Source organism: Marasmius oreades, chromosome 8, assembly GCF_018924745.1.
Source record: "Marasmius oreades isolate 03SP1 chromosome 8, whole genome shotgun sequence".
Lineage (NCBI taxonomy): Eukaryota > Fungi > Basidiomycota > Agaricomycetes > Agaricales > Marasmiaceae > Marasmius > Marasmius oreades.
Genome location: NC_057330.1, coordinates 859,897 through 879,185, shown reverse-complemented (window position 1 = coordinate 879,185; position 19,289 = coordinate 859,897). Strand labels below are relative to the sequence as shown.

The 19,289-nt window shown below is 47.7% G+C and overlaps 6 protein-coding genes across 6 annotated transcripts; 1 reads left to right on the top strand and 5 right to left on the bottom strand.

Annotated features, from left to right (window-relative positions):
* Positions 1 to 109: 109 nt before the first annotated feature.
* On the bottom strand, positions 110 to 7,452 carry E1B28_012198 (uncharacterized protein). Its single transcript, XM_043157283.1, has 8 exons — positions 7,063 to 7,452; positions 5,119 to 7,004; positions 4,880 to 5,068; positions 2,782 to 4,830; positions 874 to 2,733; positions 420 to 822; positions 296 to 366; positions 110 to 238 (listed from the first exon to the last, which is right to left on the bottom strand). Exons 1-8 carry the CDS (start codon positions 7,292 to 7,294, stop codon positions 194 to 196), a joined length of 6,735 nt encoding a protein of 2,244 aa, XP_043004650.1. The 5' UTR covers positions 7,295 to 7,452; the 3' UTR covers positions 110 to 193.
* Positions 7,453 to 8,552: 1,100 nt separating this feature from the next.
* E1B28_012197 (uncharacterized protein) lies at positions 8,553 to 9,664 on the bottom strand. The gene is made up of 5 exons (XM_043157282.1): positions 9,618 to 9,664; positions 9,335 to 9,555; positions 9,188 to 9,281; positions 9,009 to 9,136; positions 8,553 to 8,953 (listed from the first exon to the last, which is right to left on the bottom strand). Exons 1-5 carry the CDS (start codon positions 9,629 to 9,631, stop codon positions 8,682 to 8,684), a joined length of 729 nt encoding a protein of 242 aa, XP_043004649.1. The 5' UTR covers positions 9,632 to 9,664; the 3' UTR covers positions 8,553 to 8,681.
* Positions 9,665 to 9,722: 58 nt separating this feature from the next.
* Positions 9,723 to 11,138, bottom strand: E1B28_012196 (uncharacterized protein). Its single transcript, XM_043157281.1, has 5 exons — positions 10,877 to 11,138; positions 10,565 to 10,818; positions 10,417 to 10,510; positions 10,239 to 10,366; positions 9,723 to 10,189 (listed from the first exon to the last, which is right to left on the bottom strand). The coding sequence occupies exons 1-5, from the start codon at positions 10,897 to 10,899 to the stop codon at positions 9,906 to 9,908; spliced, it is 783 nt and encodes a 260-aa protein (XP_043004648.1). The 5' UTR covers positions 10,900 to 11,138; the 3' UTR covers positions 9,723 to 9,905.
* A 361-nt stretch (positions 11,139 to 11,499) lies between these two features.
* E1B28_012195 (uncharacterized protein) lies at positions 11,500 to 13,349 on the bottom strand. The gene is made up of 2 exons (XM_043157280.1): positions 13,282 to 13,349; positions 11,500 to 13,230 (listed from the first exon to the last, which is right to left on the bottom strand). The coding sequence occupies exon 2, from the start codon at positions 13,224 to 13,226 to the stop codon at positions 11,646 to 11,648; it is 1,581 nt and encodes a 526-aa protein (XP_043004647.1). The 5' UTR covers positions 13,227 to 13,230; positions 13,282 to 13,349; the 3' UTR covers positions 11,500 to 11,645.
* A 2,201-nt stretch (positions 13,350 to 15,550) lies between these two features.
* E1B28_012194 (uncharacterized protein) lies at positions 15,551 to 17,036 on the top strand. The gene is made up of 5 exons (XM_043157279.1): positions 15,551 to 15,642; positions 15,691 to 15,944; positions 16,006 to 16,481; positions 16,541 to 16,735; positions 16,790 to 17,036. The coding sequence occupies exons 2-5, from the start codon at positions 15,775 to 15,777 to the stop codon at positions 16,906 to 16,908; spliced, it is 960 nt and encodes a 319-aa protein (XP_043004646.1). The 5' UTR covers positions 15,551 to 15,642; positions 15,691 to 15,774; the 3' UTR covers positions 16,909 to 17,036.
* A 125-nt stretch (positions 17,037 to 17,161) lies between these two features.
* E1B28_012193 (uncharacterized protein) lies at positions 17,162 to 19,244 on the bottom strand. Its single transcript, XM_043157278.1, has 8 exons — positions 18,932 to 19,244; positions 18,661 to 18,873; positions 18,524 to 18,583; positions 18,199 to 18,465; positions 18,078 to 18,138; positions 17,834 to 18,006; positions 17,477 to 17,766; positions 17,162 to 17,408 (listed from the first exon to the last, which is right to left on the bottom strand). Exons 1-8 carry the CDS (start codon positions 18,975 to 18,977, stop codon positions 17,382 to 17,384), a joined length of 1,137 nt encoding a protein of 378 aa, XP_043004645.1. The 5' UTR covers positions 18,978 to 19,244; the 3' UTR covers positions 17,162 to 17,381.
* Positions 19,245 to 19,289: the final 45 nt, after the last annotated feature.

Below are 19,289 nucleotides of genomic sequence, written 5' to 3'. Positions count from 1 at the left end.
TTTCACCGCTGAGTCAATTTCGACTCTGTTCTTGGTTAAATGTAACCGTACATAAAATTTCGTGATTCAAGGAGTGTGATGATACATCGCATTAGCAGCAAGATAGAGTCTGGCTTTTAAGTATGTCCTTCAAGTATGTCTTACTTACTATAAACCATCGATAAATGTATGGAAAGTGCAGTCTAGTGATCTTTCAAACGTTTGGACCCAGAACACTGGCAAGCAAAGCCATCCGGATCTGGAAAGGCGATGTCATTAAAGTAAGAGGACCTCTTGAATAAACAACAGAACTCACAAAAAGACCATATCGCATCTGCCGGAAGTACACGGCACGACGAGAATCGAAGTCCACTTCGGGATCGATTTCTGCGAAGGACATTGTCAATCATTCGAAGAGAAGATAGATCAAGTCAACCCACCATTCAAACGAGGCAGTGGATGCATGATGATCATCTCCTCCTTCGCTCTTGCGAGTACAGAATGATCCACACGGTATGCATTCTTGACCTGTTGCCATTCAGCTTCGCTCGTAAATCGCTCCTTCTGGACGCGAGTGACGTATAGAACATCCGTATCCGACAAGACCTCTTCCAGGCTCTCGTACTGGTTGACAACAATACCAGCCTTACGAGCAGTAGAAACGACATTGGAAGGCATAGAAAGAGAGGGAGGAGAAACAAAGTTGAGGCACACAGAGTATAGGGACAGTAAGGTGACGAGACTGTGCACAGTCCTGCCATTTTTGAGGTCACCGAGAATGGTGACCGTTTTGCCGTTCATGGTACCCAATTCGGAACGAATGGTGTAAACATCCAGCAATGCCTAAAAAATAAATCTTAAGTCAAATCTCGCCATATGTCGTCCTGCACTTACTTGAGTAGGATGTTCTCCAATGCCATCGCCGGCGTTGATGATTGGTACGGGAGAGAACTTTGCAGCAAGTTGTGCGCTTCCAACATCGGGATGGCGAAGAACAATCGCGTCACCGTAGCAACCAAGGGTTCTGATAGTATCTTCGAGTGTTTCGCCCTTCACAACGGACGAGGTGTCGGCAGAAATCTGGATAACTTCACCCCCACAACGCTTCATGGCGGCGTCAAACGAAGCACTCGTCCTCGTCGAAGGTTCATAAAAAGCGGTGCATAGCACTTTGCCCTTCAAAATATCCAAAGTGCCATTGCGTTCCACCAACAGACGCATTTCGTGGGCCAAAGAGAATAGGTCGTAAAGATCCTGACGAGTAAATTGCTTCACAGACAAAATGTGTCGGCGATGGAAAGATGGGCGAGGAACGTCGAATGCAATTTGCCGGACAGCGGGGCCATGCAATGATGATCCCATGGAATGCGACGTGACAGGCAGCAAATTGGTTTGAGATGACTCGTGTTCCTTTGGTGCAGGGGGTGCGGCGGTTGAAGGCGCATGAAGGAGGGTCGCGGAGGAGATGTCTCGTCCTAGAGGGGTATGAGACAGGGTTCCATCTAAGAACGTCGTCTGCCCATGTACGGTAACTCGGTGAACAGCACCAGTTACTTTGATACCACTGTACAGCGGAGACCAGAGAGTCGAACGCTTAGGATAAGGAGCCTTACGTCCGACAATGACCTCAACATGGGTGTGGGATTGATCAGGCAGACCGAATATCTGCACGGGGTTGTCATGTAAACGCAGCTTGATATCCTCCAATGTGAGGCGTCGCTCAGTAACAGCGGTCAACAACAAAGGAAGGGCTTCTTCGACTCCCGAATGTAATGAGGCGCTGTGGTCAGTTTCCATACCCAATCGATAAGGCAAGTTGCCGACCGAGAAAGCGTCGAGTATATCGAGATTTTGCCACAGTGCTTTTTGATTCTCGGCAGATGGAAGGCAAGTCGAGGAAGGGAATTGTTCACGAGTGAAGAACAGTGCATAGACCGAGACATCGCAAGTCACTTTGAGGTTTTTCGCCTTACTCAACGATATCAGCAGCATGTCACCAATTGTCTGCACGTCCGTGACGTGGATACTCCTATTATTCAGACTGGCGAGCAAAAGCAAGGATGCCAGATCGGAGCCTTTGGCATCGGTCACGATTGGTTTCTCTGTAGGCCATGATGCGAAATGGGCGGCGACAGCAGTCATTGGAATAGAGACGTTATTGATTCGGAAGGGGATGAATAATGCTCTAGCTTCTGCTTTCAGTTCGTCATCGATTGACTGAACATTGTCTGCAGAGGCAGACACACAAAACGCAACATTGCAGTAGGAGCCACTGGACAAGTTCACCTGAGCTATATCTAGAGTTCGGCGGTCGACAATTCCGCTGTTTTGTCCTTGGGGAATGATCACGGAGGTCGTAAAACCAGCACTGATCGACGCTCGAGTAGCCTCTACCAAATCTTTGCTCCCCTTGACAACAATCTCGGGAACGAAAGCAGCGACGTTAACGAGCCCTGGAAAGGTGTGACTGATATGAGAGCTCTTGGAGTCTATGCTAGATACATCCAGGGGCAACTTTCGAACAAGCGCTTCTGCTAACATTTTAGCGTTTTTAACGTTCGTGATTAGGGGAACAGCGAAATCGACGGCCATACGACGCGTATGATAACCTTTGCTCGCGTAGCTTGCAGGACGACGGTAATGGTTCTTTGAAGGAAGATTAATGTACATGTCAATAAGGTTGTTCGCAAGGTGCTGAGTGAGAGAGTACTCGGACTTCTGTTCTCGAGTGTCGTTACCGAGGGCTTCGAGGTACTATAAAGTACATGTTAGTTTACGAAGGTAGACCTATCAAAGACTCACCTTGCACGGTACATTATGCTCTGCCAGGAAATCTGCCGTACCGGATGTTGCAAAGATGTTATATCCAGCAGCATGAAGTTTCTGTACGGATGGTAATAACTCTAATTTCTCCCTATAACTCCCGATAGAAAACAAGATGTTCTTTTCAGGAGGAACGATTCCGGTGGATATGAGGGCCTTGAGATACGCCTCGTACTTGTCTTTACCGAAGCAAGCAACCTCACCCGTCGAGGCCATCTCGACTCCTAGAACTGGATCTGCACCAGATAAACGACTAAAACTGAACTGGGGCACCTTTACGCCAACGTAGTCGGAAGGTAGTCCAGGGTCGGGGTAGATTTCAACTGGTATCCCTAACATGACCTTCGTTGCCATCTCGATCGCATCAATCCCGGTAACCTTTGAGACGAAAGGGAACGACCTTGCTGCTCGAAGGTTGCATTCGATAACCTTGATTTCGTTATTCTTTGCGATGAACTGGATATTGAAGGGACCCGTAACATTGAGAGCATTCCCAATTTTTGCCGTCGCATCTTCGATTTGGCGTATAGTCTGCGGGTCGAGATCTTGCGGAGGATGGATAAGCGTTGCATCCCCGGAGTGAACACCAGCGTTCTCGACATGCTCAGAAATGTAATGCATAACCATCTTTCCATCCTTCGCGACAGCATCCATTTCAATCTCCTTCGCCTGCTCGATATACTTCGTAATAACCACCGGGTGTTCCCTTGAGACTGCGGTGGCCTGAGTCAAGTAATTGGAAAGGTCATCCGCTGTCGAGACGACGTTCATCGCTGCTCCCGAAAGGACGTATGATGGCCTAACAAGCACGGGATAACCGACTTTATCACAAAACGCATAGGCCTCCTCAATACTCGTCATCTCCTTCCAAAGCGGTTGGTCAACGCCGATGGTATCCAGCAGTCGTGAAAATTTGAATCGATTTTCGGCTGTGTCGATCATCTCAGGAGAGGTTCCATATATCTTCACGTTTTGTCTGAACAGGGGGAGTGCGATGTTATTGGGGGTTTGACCACCCATGGATAAGATGACACCCCTGGCCCTCTCCGTGTCGTAAATATCGAGAATGGTCTCGAGGCTGATGTTCTCAAAATACAGCCGGTCTGCTTCATCGTAGTCCGTACTGACCGTTTCAGGGTTGTAATTCACCATAACGGTGGGAAGACCTTGATCGCGTAGAGTCCTAATCGCACGAACGGCACACCAATCGAACTCGACCGAAGAACCAATTCTGTACACACCGGAACCCAGAACCACGACACCACGGTCATTGAAGGCGATATCATGAGAGGTGGCGTTGTAAGTCGTATAGAGGTAGTTGGTGAAGGCCGGGAATTCCGCTGCGACGGTATCTATCTGCTTCACGAAAGGCATGATCCCATGTTCTTGCCTGAGTCTCCTAACCGCAAGCTCCGTAGACCCCAAACAGGCTGCGAGCTCTCTGTCCGAGAACCCGAGCTGCTTAGCCCTTTTCAGCTCGTCCTCGGTAATAGTTGAGATGTTCAGAGCCTCTTTCGAGAGATACACTTCCATCTTGAAGATGTACTGCAGTTTGGTCAAGAACCACTTGTCGATATTAGTCATCTGCCAAATCTTATCGACGCTGTATCCTCGATGGAATGCGGTGGAAATTGCGAAAATTCGTTTGTCGGTAGGATTCACGAGCTCTTCATCAATGTTCTCAACGAAATCGTTTTTCGTGAATCCACTAAATTGGTCATCGATGGCTCGAATTGCCTTTTGAATGGTCTCCTCGAATGTACGACCGATGGACATGACCTCCCCGACACTCTTCATGCTGCTGCTCAACAGTCGTGATACTCGGCTGAACTTCTTCAAATCCCAGCGAGGAATTTTTACAACGACGTAGTCCAAGCTGGGCTCGAAGCATGCCGAGGTGACTTTAGTGACCGAGTTCTTAATCTCATTGAGGGGGACCCCTAGACCGAGCTTAGCGGCAATGAAGGCAAGAGGGTAACCTGTAGCTTTGGAGGCAAGTGCGGATGAACGAGAAAGACGTGCATTGACCTGAAAAAGATGTTTATTAGGAGCAATCAAGACGTCCACGGCTCCATACCTCGATGATGCAATACTCTTGCGAGTCAGGATTGAGGGCATACTGAATGTTGCATTCACCGACGACGCCGAGATGCCTGATAACGTTGATAGCAGTCGTTCTGAGCATGTTATAGTCCGAGTCGGAGAGGGTCTGAGAAGGTGCGACGACGATGGAGTCACCGGTATGGATTCCCAATGGGTCAAAGTTCTGCAAAAGAATCAGTCTCTGAAAATGGGAAGAACAGCAAGCCAGCGTACCTCCATATTGCAGACGGTGATACAGTTATCTCTGCAGTCTCTGACGACTTCGTACTCGATCTCCTTCCATCCCTTCATACTCTTCTCCACCAGAACCTGAGGGCTAGTCGCGAAAGCCTTTTCACACAACGCCTTCAATCCAGACTCATCTTGCGCGAAACCGCTTCCCAACCCACCCAGAGCATATGCTGCTCTGACAATCACCGGATACTCAATATCAGCTGCCGCGGCTACGGCCTCCTCGATGTTCGTTGCCGAGAAACTCTTCGCACACCGCTCACCAATCTCAGCCATCGCATTCGCAAACAATTGTCGGTCTTCGGTCATGATAATCGTATCGATCGGGGTTCCCAATACCTTAACCCCCAGCTCCTCGAACTCATCCTTTAGCTTGATACCGACGTTCAGGGCCGTTTGTCCTCCAAAGGTGACATAGATACCATCAGGTTTCTCGTACTTGATGATCTTCCTAACAAAGTCAGGTGTGACTGGCAAGAAGTAGACCTTATCGGCGAGACCCTTGGAAGTGGCGATGGTGGCAATGTTAGGATTTACCATGATGGTGTAGATTCCCTCCTCCTTGAGCGCCTTGATCGCTTGTGAACCTGAGTAGTCGAACTCCCCGGCTTGTCCGATAGAAAGACCACCAGAACCCAAAATGAGAACTTTTGTGACTTGAGCATGTGGAACGCGTCTATCGTTCTCTTCTTTCTTTCCACCGGGCATCTCGAGTGGCTTGAGCCCTACTCCATCCATAGCGACACAATCCACCACATTCCTGATAAAGACATCGAAGAGGAACTCTGTGTCTCTTGGGCCAGGAGTTGACTCGGGATGGAATTGAACGGAGAAGAAAGGTTTGTCAACACAGTAGATACCCTCGTTGCTTCCGTCGTTGGCATTCACAAACAGCTCCTTCCACCCAGCAGGTAGTGAGTTCCCTCCATCCACTTGGTACCCGTGGTTCTGGGAGGTAATATAGCAACGTCCTGAGAGGAGATCTGTACACGGGATATTATGTCCACGATTACCATACTTCATCTTAGAAGTCGTCGCACCAGCTGCGAGCGCAAGAAGTTGGTGACCCAAACAAATCCCGAATACGGGTTTGACTTTTTGAAAGGAGAGAACTTTGGATATGCGGGAAACAGTCTCGGAGACCAAGGTGGGATCACCGGGACCGTTCGAAATAAAGAGCCCGTCATAATCCTCCTCTTCGGCTAACAAGTCGTAGTTCCATGGAATTACCTTGAGCTCGACACCGCGCTGAATGAAGCATCGAATCTGGTTGTACTTCATCCCAACGTCGATCGCGAGAACACGAATTGGGCGAGCTTTAGTAGGATGCATGACCGGTTCGGTGGTCGGTTTGTACACCTTTGGCTGGGGGATGGAGACAGCGGCAACGAGGTTGGTCTGGTTAGGATCGTAAAAAGGAATGTCGATGTAGTTTTCTCTCCATGAGGCAGACTGCAGATGGTGGGGCGAAGGTGCTCTTGATACGTCCCTCGACTCTGCGGCCCTAAATGAGGAAGGAAGTCTGTGTCCTGGTTTCCTTGCGAGAACCTTTCCCAACATAGAGCCCTGTTCCCTAATTTTCTTGGTGAGAACACGCGTGTCAACACCGTATATAGCTGGAACACCGTTCTCTTTAAGCCAAGCACCCAAAGAGGATTTTGCGAGGAAATGACTGAAGTCTTCGGAGTAGTATCCAACAACAAGAGCTGCTACGTGGATTCTGGAAGATTCGAATTCAATGGGTAGGTCTTCAAGAGGGTTTTTTGGTCGCTCGGGCACACCATAGTTGCCAACCAGAGGATATGTGAGCACGAGGATTTGGCCTTCATACGACGGATCGGTGAGCGACTCAGTGTATCCGACCATTCCTAGACACAAAATATCATTGTTGTAATTCCGCGTATGGAAGGGGGGGAAAGACCCTACCTGTTTGGAAGACGCATTCTCCTGCTACACTTTTGCTTTGTGTACCAAAACTAATACCTCTGTATGCCGAGCCGTCGCTTAGTTCGAGGACGGCCTCAATGAGACTGTCCTCATTGTCATTTCGATCCCCTTGGACAGTGGTGGCCAACGGTGTAGGGACTTGATATTGGCTTGCCGGGGAGCGTAGAAGAGTCGGTCGAACAGCAAGATCTGCTAGGCTTGGGAGTGACATGAAATTATTATTCTTGAGCTTTTTAGTGTGTCTGGTCTCCTCTCCACCCGAGCCCGAAGTAAAAGAACAAAGAGCGAAAAGATTTTGGTGGGTTCGAGTGGAGAGGAGAAGAGAAAAAAAAAATCGCGGACCGTGTGCTTTATATTGCTCAAATCGGCAATTGCAATCGATGAGGTTATCAAGCGCCCATGTCAGGTCCGAAACTATGTCCTCCGTACTTTCAGTGGATGACTTTCCGTGGCCCTTTCTAAACCAGATCCTATTCTAAACAGCTTAGCCGAGCTTAGCCGATGACCCAAATGGTGATGAGTCCGTTCCGGCTAGCGGAGTTCGAAAAAGGACCCCGTTCTAGATTCTAGTCTGGAGGGGGGGTACCCCCCCCCCTTCCAGTCTAAATTCTGTGTTTTCTAGATTAGCCGACATTATCCGAGTTTTGCCGAGGCAATTCGGGGATACGAGTCACGTCAGCTGGCCCTCCGCCGCCGGCGTCGTCTTCATGGTCTCGCTCGACATCCAGCCACAGCATGCAGCCGTTAGTCGTAAGGCTCAAAAATCGTTATGGATGTTCTATCATATATTTTCTACAATTTGTGGAATTCCCTCTGATTCCATTTTCCTCTAGCCTTCTTAATTTCAATTTTGGACTGCAAAAAAACAATTTCTGACTTGTACAAGGTCAGTAAAAACCCGTATATCTCTTACTTTTTGCTGGAATTGACAAGGAATTGAACACTCTTTAGGTGAGGTATGGGAGGTTCATTCGTTTTCTACAAAACGTGTATCATGGCTCAGCAGCAACAGCTGGAGTAGGGCGGTGTCGTCATCCACCATGTCAAGAAGTAACTTAGTGTAACGACTAGGATCTATGTTTCTCTAAAATACAGATGGTCGGCGGGAACACAACAAAAAGCTAAATGTTTTTCAAACTCCGCCATCAAGGGATTTAGAAAATCCTAGACGTGTTTTTGGCGACGGAAAGTCATCCAGTAATATTTTACTCTGCATGCAAGAGATTAACCTGATCCGACAGATGCTTTAGCTATAGTTGAGCCATGCATTTTTTGGAAATAACGATACTCTGTCGTGTGCACTGGACCATGTGACAAGGTAAGGAACAGAAAACCTTGATGAATGAATTCGAGAGGGGGAATGATGTTTGATATCAACACCTGGACTGATGGGTTCGGCGACCGTAGATGGCTGGTAATGGTCATGATCTAGCGGCCGTCTTCTCAAGGCTCTGTCGACCCGAAACAGACCTTGCAAGGTATGGAAATGATTCATGCGTGCACATTCGAGAAAAGCCAGAAAAAAACGGTAAAATCTTTTGCACTCCTATTCCGTTACAACAGAAAACCTTTTGATTCTCGAAGTCCAATCCGACGTTTTAGGCCTCCAACTTCCCAGATTCCTTCCATCTCTCCCACAAAAGACCTGCACCGACCGGTGCGTTAGGTTCACCTTTGATGTCCTTCACGTCGAGTAGACCGTACTCCTTTCCAAACGCCAGGAAGTGTGCGAACAGAGAGTTGAAGTGCGGCTCAGATCGTAAGTTGAGCACATCGTGGAAATGTGCGTGATAGATGTGAGCGAATATACGCAGGAATTGTCTGTATATGTGCCTAATCGTCGTTGGGAAAGCTTGATGGAAGTCTTGCCCTGGATTGTTCAGATGAGCTTCTGATCAGGTACGGATAAGGACGAGAACACCAACCCGACTTGGTTGGAAACATAGTCTCATCCTCGAGGAGGTTTTGAACGGAGGACATCACAGAGTCAATATACGTAGGTGCAGAGAGCGACATTTGTTTTCGATCCGGTGTAATCCATGAATAATTCAAGCTGGGGTAGAATCAATACCATCACTCGAAATCAGATGAGGCATCTACACACTTTGGCCCTGCAGACATCGTAGGACACGATTGCTGCGTGCAACAGTCCGTGATGACACCGTAAAATTCATTCAAGTTGGTGTAAAAGTCGTATACTTTCAACATCAATGAGCATATAACCTCTCAGTAGAGTCCATGAGTACGCAACTGTTCATGGCAACCCATTCCATTCTGTCGACGTATCTCGGAAGCGTCACGATCGTCTTGAAATTCCCGTTGACGAGTGCAGCGTCGGCAAAAGGGCTGCACAGATACAGAGGTTTGTCGCCGTGGGGTGTCGTTGCACCGGATCCCCCTTCGTTGATGGAGTTCTCTCGTGATAATGAGCCTGTGGGCGTCGGCGAACGTTTTCGAGGATTCTTGTTTCGGCTATCATAAGAGGAGTTGAGAGATGGAAGAGTAAGAAGAGTAAAGTATAATGGGTTACGAACCCGAAAAACGACATTTTTAGGGAGTGGGGTGGTGGATGGGATAAGAGTACACCCGGGTCGCCTGGTGTCGTTTACCGCATAACAAACGTTACGGCTGCCTATGTTGTCGAGAACGAAACATAATCATTTGATTGTCAATGGTTTTCCCAAATGTGGTATACGTTAGTATTACTCCTCTATATTTAAAATGGCTGGTGGTACATAGAATGCTTTTTCGAAGGAGAAACGAAAGGTGTAATAATACGAGTACCCAAGATAACCAGATCTTTAAGGTCGGGGACAAATAACTTAATGTGCGGCCTGCGGTTCCAAAATCCCCATGTCTTTCCATCTCTCCCACAATGCACCAATCCCCACGGGTGAAGAGGAAGATCCACGGACATCTTTCATATCTAGAAGTTCATATTCCCTTCCAAACGCGAGGAAGTGAGCAAACAGACTGTTGAAGTGAGGTTCAGATCGCAAGTGGAGGATTTGGTGATAGTGCGCATGGTATATGTGAGCAAATACCCGCAGGAGCTGCCGGTAGACATGTTTTACGGTTGAGGGGAATGATTGAGGAAAGTCTTGACCTGAAAAACCGTTATTAAGGACTCCTGCATATAGGACGCGAACACCAACCCGATTTAGTGGGGAATGTATTTTCGTCGTCAAGCAGATTTTGAACCCAGGTCATCACATAATCGATATATGTTGGTGCAGGTAGGTGGACGCTTTTCCTGTCCTGATTTATCCAGGTGTAATTCAATCTAGTAGCATCTTAGTCTAGTCAGACCAATGAGTAGAGGAGACCACACACGTCGCTCCAGCAGACATAGTGGGACACGATTGTTGCGTACAGCATTCCGTTATGACACCGTAAAACTCGTTTAAGTTGGTATAAAAGTCAAAAACTGAAGTTACCTCCCGTCAGAAACCATTACTGGGCGATAAGTAGTACAACTCACCATTGACAGCGACCCACTCCATAATATCAACGTACTTCGGAAGCATTACGATTGTCTTGAAGTTCCCTTTCACCAGAGCAGCTTCGACGAAAGGACTGCACAGATACAGAGGTTTGTTTTGCCCATTCGGTGATGACACGGCCGGAGAACTAGGTGAAGAGTTGCTATTATCGTGGTTAGATCCCGGTGTAGATGTAGCAGAGGTCGGTGTAGGCGATCTTTTGGGTGCCCTTGGTGCTCTCCCCATTGACCGACTGGAAATTCAACATCAGCTGCGTTCTCATGAAAAGTTGGAGAGGCAGGACAATGCACCCTATAGAGTTAAAAAACGACATCGTCGACGTCTGTGAAGGAGAAAGAGTGAAAGGTTTGGTAGGTCCGGCGTTGTGGACACCAGCAAGTAAAATTTAGCTCGGAGTCGGGGGGGTTGCAAAAACCCATTGGCAGCGTGGGAATAAGGTCCTTCCGTAGTGACCACACGCTATTAAGTAGTCCATACTGTACGGCGCACAGCTAGTAGGCAAATAACAACCCCCCGATTGAACGATATCTCTGAACCTACCGATGTTAACGTTCATTGTTCCGCTCACTGGTCGTGTACTTTGTAAGTAGCTCGTCTACCGATTTGACCGGGGCCCTCCCACGTGTCCTGCGCCCTGAGTGGGTCGATAACCGGGTTCCTGGAGGGCCAGAGCGCTGTAGTCCGACGGAACGCCATCCCCCAAAAATAATACTCTAAAACACTCTAAAGTACACAGTACTGTGTCAGGACAACCGCCGGGCAACGATTAACTTTGACCGCTACCCCGAATAGAGTGGTATCAACAGGCTCAGTTTGTCTGCCTCTCCAGGCTATCGTCAGTGTCGCCTGTTCAGAACACGACGTAATCAATGGCTCTGACAATATCGAATTTGTCGAGTTCCCCCGATGTACTCAGTAGATGCAAGCCAGTTTTACCTGAGGTACCGGTAATACTAGCCAGGCAGTATTATAAGGGCTAGTTTGGTTGACCGTGGGCGACACATTCTCAGAGAACATACATAAAACATGTAGAGATTCCGTCCTGTCCAGTGCAAAAAATCAGAAAATGTGCAACTGGGATAAAGTCATCCGCATCCCAGCGTCTCGGAAGCACAACAATCCAGCGAACCTCTCAGCTACCGAAGCTTCCTTCCCCATAATGGCCAGAGAGAATGCCTTCAGACATTGCACTCCAACTTCCTCAGAGTGACTGGGGTCTGGGAGCCATCGCGAGGTGACGACTTTGAGTAGGAAGTCCGGGTCGAGTCCAGAATGATGGACATATAACGTCAGGTCGGTAAGTTGTGGTAAGAAAGAGTGACGAGAGCTTCCGTGGTCTACCAGCAGACGCTGGAGGAAGTAAGGAGTGATGATCTTGTTCTCTATGGCGTTTTTTCGGTACTCCTCAATGTGTAATCTTGACAATGTAGGGGTGAGTTCGAGGAGAGATACAGCTTGCCCGTCCTCAATCGGTAACCACTGAAGATGGAGATGAGTGATAGAACATTGAGAGCGATATAGGAATGCTCGTATGGGTACTTCCTCCCATACTATCCATTCTTCGTCCGGTTCATCAAAAAGGCCACGAATGTCAAGGGTAGAGAGCTGACGAAGGGTAGAGTACTGGAAAATAGACGACACGTCCACTTGCTCGTGAACCGTCAAGTAGAGCTCCCTAATGTCAGAGCTAACATGACTCTTGTACTCCCGACCTCCACCAACGATATGTAACTTCAATTGTTCGACGTTGCGACACAACGCCAGGCGGTCAAAAGCAAAAGTGGAATAGTAATTGCACAGTTTAAGAGTCTTGATCTGGTCCCATGGCACATTGACGATTATCGAAGGAGAGCTAGCTTTGTATGCGAATGAATGGAGGGAAGGGCAGTCCTCAAAGAGGTCGACATGAGCGTCCTCAGTGTGATCGCTTGGACCACAACCCGTTATGTACAAACGTTCTAACATCGGCAGACGTCCTCGTATGTTTTCGAACATTGGTTGTTTGATGACCAAGGCTGGTATGATGAGTTTAACGTCGGTCCATCGAGTTGAATTGGCGATAAGAGACTCTAGGGCCGGAATGTATACTTCCAACGGTTCATCGGCATTCGAGAAGTCCAGTGTAATCGTCAACCCCAACTCTTTAGAGCGTTTCATGAACATTCTGGTCAACCCAGAAAGCCTCAATCGATCCCCCGTCCACCCCTTGAGATGAATTGACAGAGACGTCCACAGTCGAGGCGTCGACAACAGGATATCCCGCCAACGACCGCAAACCCGCGATAGAGTAAGAGCCGTGGGCATGCTGCTCTCCTTCGCTTCCAAATCATTCATACCGCAGCAAAAGTCGAATATGTTGATTAATATTTCCGGAGGTAGTTTGTATACGGGCGACAACAAGAACCGGAATCGCTCCATGGACTTCTTCAACGCGTCTTTCTCATTCTCCAATGTCCAGATCATGGTCTGCAGCCTATTAATTTCAGCATGATAGTCTTTGACATCGTTCTCCGCATCAAGTATATATTGGACAATGGTCAACCTCTCGGTGGACGTGATTGTGTGGCGAAAGAGATCCTTCATCTCTGCAGAACGACTCGATGAAAGTGATTTGCGAGGAGGTGCCACTGACGACAACATAAGACTGTTCGGATAGAATATTGTTACTGAGACTACAGAGTTGTAGAGAGCTTACCAATTCTCCCATTTACTTGAACTGAAATATTCGAACGACCTGGAAACGGGAAAAGAATTGAACAGCGCTATTATGTAAGCAAACAGACTTGGCGCTTTGGGCGCTAACTGCCATCACACGGGTAACATACGCTCCATGTTTGTCGTAACGAACCATTCGTGACGGCCAAGCCAGCGAATGGCAACTTCCCAGCTTCTCCGGACTCCAAATCGAATCTCCGTGGTACTTGAGCTCCAACCCTAGAATGCTCTCGTTCGACTGCCTTTTTCTTCTTCTCAGCATACCTAATTTCATCAACCGGTTCAAACCATATAACTGTAGCGCGACCTGTCTCTTTGGACTGGTCTTCTGCATTGCTATTAAGGCCACTTACCTCCGAGTCTTCAAGTTATCCTGTCGTGGGCAACCGTCGGGAAGTTCGACATACCAGCGAAAGATATCTCAAGCTCAAGATTTAATTGGAATCTACGGCGACGAGTCAACAGAGGTAATACAGAAGGCATGTATCTCAATATACTATACCTCAACATTTCCGGCAGTTTGATTGTCGTCCTTGACTCTATGGAAGCTGTACAAGAATTGTACGGAGAAACGGTCTTCGATAGGTCGGTCAAACCTTCAGAATGTCGTTCCAATTTACTTCTATGCAAGCCGCGTCCATTCCTCGAAATGCTACTGTGCCTCACGTGTGGGTAAATCACAGAAAACTATTCAAGAGACCATCAACAGAATCGCGCAAACCTGCCTTCATGCGAAGTACTTTTAGTGTCCTGGACCGTCCCCGAGTGGGTTGCTTACTTCACGTTTTGGAAGGACCGGAAATTGACTTCCGATGGTCAGCCACGATTGGGATGTTTATGTATGAAATAAATGTCGTAACGGACCATCGACGATCCCTATGTGTTGATCGAGGGAGATGTCTACAGGCCATGGCTGCAGTAGGGAATCGTAACCAGTGAGTCCTGGTTGACCAAATATAAAACCATGAAATACATTCCGCGAATGGTTCCAGTGCATTCAAAAGCCTTGGTCTGTCGCTGCATTACCGAGAGTTATGATGGAGTTCATAAAGATAGCGATGCCGAGGGATTTTTTAATGGTGGATACCACTCTAGGATAATGGGACTACAAAACTGTGTGTCGCAGCTCGAGTTCTTCGAGAACTGGAAAGGCATAGCCAACTTGACTTCTCGTAACAGAAGGAGATACTTGGAGTTGTTTTAGGCGCCGCGGTGAATTTGCTGCCTTCCTATCAGTCCCAGTCGCTTATGTCGAGTCTTTCAACAGTATCCACGAATGCTGCACATGCATCCCGGACCTTCCAACCTTATGACTCGTTGTCAGACTGTTTCGGCCATTGAAAGTTTCGTTCTTGATGTTGATCAATTCCGGATCTAGCAGAAGCGAAGGGGATCCAGAACCACTTACCGGATTCCTCGGATGTAGACCTGAGATGGAATCCAGTTACCACACCATGTGTGACTTCGTCCTTCTGAATCGCAGTGAAAGCAGCTCAGACTAGCTATACCTCGGCACCGAGTCACTGCAGATGACGAGTACAAGGCTATTACAATCCAGCAGGTGCGACAGCGATCGGATGGCCGGGCAACTTCAGTCTCTAATGCATTTAGGAATCCTCCTTACCAAGGTGGGACACTAAATTCCCCACAATGGGACTGTTTGTGGTTCCGACCCTGTTCAATCCAGAACGATTCCTTACGTCTGAAGGAAATTTCAACCCCACGTTCAGATGCCAACCGAAGATGTAATTTGGTTTTGGCCCCAGCCGCAGTTAAGGAAGTGAATTAGCAGAGATGTCCATGTATGCTCTGGTGAGTGTCTCTGTTCTTATCCAGCTGTCGCTTGGTATATTGCATTTGAGGCAATGGATAGACTGCTGCTCGCTGTTCAGCGGTCGGCAAGAGACCGATCGCGACACGTATGCTATTATGTTAGGTGGTAGGTAGGAATAAACATTTCCATTCCAACTTTTTTGATAAAGATAATGTCCTTCCAGATGTACACATATGAGCGCTCGCGATTCTATAGGCTTGGCTTCCAGCGTTGCTTCTCCTTTTATGGAAGGTGGGGTAGGGGACCAAGTTTCGAGCAATGCCTGAGTCCACGTATAAGTATGACTTTCCGCCATATAAACGAGAGGAGCGGGTTGGTCGGGCCGACTGTTCGGTAAATGACGTACATGTTTTTTCAGTAATTTTTATTGTTATTATTTAATGTTGAATAAATAATGTTGGACTGATCCTCTCCACCTCCACTTCCACCACCTCACTTTCACGCTTGTTGTGCGGGAAGAAAGGGCACCGTCTCTTTGACTGAGATTTTGATGAGAGTTCCTTATAGGTATCGCATTTATCAAATAATAGCGTGATTATTTATTTGTTTAAATAGCAAGAGGCCGCCGGCCCGTCTAGACCACTTGGCTCCTGGCCTCTGTTACACCATTCTTGCCTCTCCAGCTCACCTTCTTTCATCATGTCTTCCACTATCGATTTCTCTCGTCCTATGTCAGAAATCCTCCGGGAATGCACCAAGGAAGCTCATAACAAAGTAGAGGCCAGCGCAGGTGCCGCCGCCTTGCTAGCCGGGGAAGTTTCTAAAGGAGACTACGTTCGATTCTTAATGATGCTTTGGCACGTTTATGCGTGAGTACTGATAGACCTTCATCTTTCGCGTTATTCACCTTGTTCTTCTTCAAACCCCTAGTGCGTTAGAGTTAGGTCTGGAGCAGCACGCCACTAACCCCGTCCTAGAACCAACCTACAACCCTCCTTTGTTGCAACGCGCATCTTCACTTTCCGCAGACATTGCCTATCTCTTGGGAGTCTCTGAAAGCTCATGGAAGAGTCACTCGATTCACAAATCCCTCCTCGCGAATGCACCTGTGGCGCTCACAGATTACGTGAACCGAATCCATGAATTGACGGACTCACAAGATCCGGAGAGGCTTCTTGCTCACGGATACGTGCGCTATCTAGGAGACCTTAGTGGCGGTCAAACCATTCGGCACACAATAGCCAAAGCATACGGATTGGATGAGTCGTCAGGGCAAGGGATGTCGTTCTATGCTTTCAAGGAACTCAGGTCTTCGAAACCAGCCAAACAAGGTGAAATGAGGAGGATTAAGGAGTGGTATAGAGAGGGTATGAATGTTGGAACTGGTTCCAATTCGGAGCTCAAAGGTGTGTTGGTTTTCCTTTCTCATCATGTAAAACTAGTTTGACAGCTCCGTTGAACATAGCCTCAATAGCAGCTGAAGCAAATCTTGTATTTGAATTGAACGGCGGCTTGTTTAATGCTGTACGAATCGGTGGCGTCGACGAGTTAGACGATCTCTCGCTCGAGACCGAAGACGAACAACCCATTCTTATCACTCCCAGTCGTCCAGTACAATCAGGCTATCCGGTTGCATCAGTAGCCGCAGTGATAGTAGCAGGTGAGTGATGTTTCTACTAATACCCCCTTACGACTGCCAACCTTCCTCTTTTAGTATCCCTCGCACATTTCGCTTTGACTGTAGGTGGGTTCACCGGAAGTCGGGGATATGCAAAGTTAGAGCTGGTGGAACAGTGGCTTGACTCCACTTGGCAGTCTATCACGGCTCATTAGCTGGGATATAGGGTTCGGGATCTCAAGGACTTGATTTTTTTATTTGGAAGGGGTTCATGTTCCATGGAACTCTATGATTAGAATCTGGATACGGCGCCACGCCACGCCCCGCCCACGTCATGATGCATATCTACTCTTTTTATAATCATTGGATCGTTCCCTGATCCATCACGTTCAATTCCATCTTAACCGTCTTCAGCACTGTGCGGATGCATGAATAAGTGATCGTTCTCATAATACCATTGATGAAGACTATACACGTGGTGGTGGTGGTGTTCATATATATTATAATACAGTGTAGTGACTAGAAGCTAGAAGCTGGAAACGTGTGGAGGTCTAAAGAGAGGTAGCCGAGTCCTTGTGAATAACGAGAAACAAAAAGTCAAAGTTCCCGCGGGCCAAATGAAGATCGAATGAGTTTTTTGGCCCGTAGGAAAAAGGAAGAAATCGAAGAGTCGAAGCACCGGTAAGGTTTATGGCAGTTCAGCAGCAGCAAAGAGCTAAGTAAAAATGGGGCACGGATAACACGTCAGTGAAAAACACACACGAGAGATGAATGGGAACGTACAGTTGTCGTGTTTACTTGCGAAGCACAAGGCGTAGAGGGAATAGAATTAGCTCGAGCTCGAGTCCTCGGACTCGAACTAGAACTTCGTAAGGAAGCCTGAGGTACGTTCGGCACGTTCATATTGCATGTAAGCACTGCTGATGGAGGTACCGACGGTGCAGACTCAGTGAAGTTTGTCTCCAGTGCTTTGGTTGGTGTTGGAACGCCAGTGTGAGTATTTTCGGAGGTGACCGTAGGGCGTTCAGGACGCTCTCGTGAAGTCGTCGACCGTCCTTCATTCGTGTCAGAAGCTAAGCAATAACCATCGTGAGTGCATCACCGAATTGAACGGAACTTGTGTGGATTCTTTCCACTTACAATTGTTTACGCCCATAAGGACTCCGCCTCCAATCACTCTCCATGTTATTGGAAAAAATCCTCGTTTACGACTTTCCTCAAGAGGAGAGAGAGGTTTCGAAGGAAGTTCAGGACGGTAATTCCGCGTAAAAGTGGTAGATATCGGTATTCGTTTCTCAAAATCTTCATGTATACTGTGCGAAAGCCCCGCAATGTATGAGCCAACACAAAAATAACCGCCGGGGAAAAAAGAGAGATCACATACAAAGTACATTCACCACCCTTCGGACAGCCCTCGGGAGTCCGGTAGAATTTACAGGGTTTTGCTGGAAGAAGAAAACTCTCAAGGATCCACTGAAGGGCGAGGGTAACAAAACAAGACATACTCTTGTACATCTTTGCTTTAGATCTCGACCTGGATGGAGAAACGGCCGTTGCGTCCCCAAGCCTTGGATCAAGATGTGGCGTCACAGGCCTGACTGTAGTAATTGGCACGGATTTTCGAGTCATCATGACTGGAAAGTAATACGGGACGACGTCTTCTGAGTAATATCTTGGTGATACAACACCGTCATACATCTGCCCCCAATAAGCGGAGGGTGAGGATCCGGGGGAGCCGAGACTCGTAGGAGGTATGCATAACAGTGGCAAGTCTGCGGTTGTGGCGGTAAAATCAGCATAATCGATCACAATAACGCTCGACGCACGCACGAGTAAATTTACAGCTACTTTCGTCCGAGGAAAAGCTTCGAGGACTCTCTTTCAATACTTCTGGATTGTGTAGTATGGAGCATAAGAGTAGAAGATGAGAACCATGAAACGATCTGTTATGGTAAAGATGGACGCACCATCTTCCCATCTCTCAGAGTCGACGCCGTCGGTACCACTGCCATCATGGCGGAATAGACAACTATCGCCATTCCTACAATATCCTCCGAGGTAGAAACGACATAGTTTAGCGTGGCGTTGTGTTATACTATCATCCGCGATGACATGGGCGAAATCGCATTCATCTACGGACTTGTTACAACTATTGGTTTGAAAATATCTGCATGGGCGGGCTATTAACATGTCAATTCATTAGTCGTTCTGGCAGATTCGATTCAAAGAGGAACGCACTGTGTCTGTTCTTTGAAGCCTTCATCTCAGGCCTCACCTTTTCCATTGCCACAAAGTCAAACTTGTGAGGGAGAGAGTCTCGGGCATGCAACCCTTTGTATATAAGTCCAGCTGGTTTAAATCGGGAACCTTTTATGCAAGTTTCGGCAGTATCGCAATTCGTTTGAGTATCACAGACAATTGCACAAGGCACACAGGTTTTGCCACGTTCTGAACCCTTTCCCTTGAGGCCCACGGAAATGAGATGGGAACGTCGTAATTTGACCCCAGTAGGTCGGATGATGGGGTAGGTTTATGTATGAGGCGAAGAAGGGGAAGAGGCGTAAAAATGAGGTGGTCTTTGATTGATGATGAATCA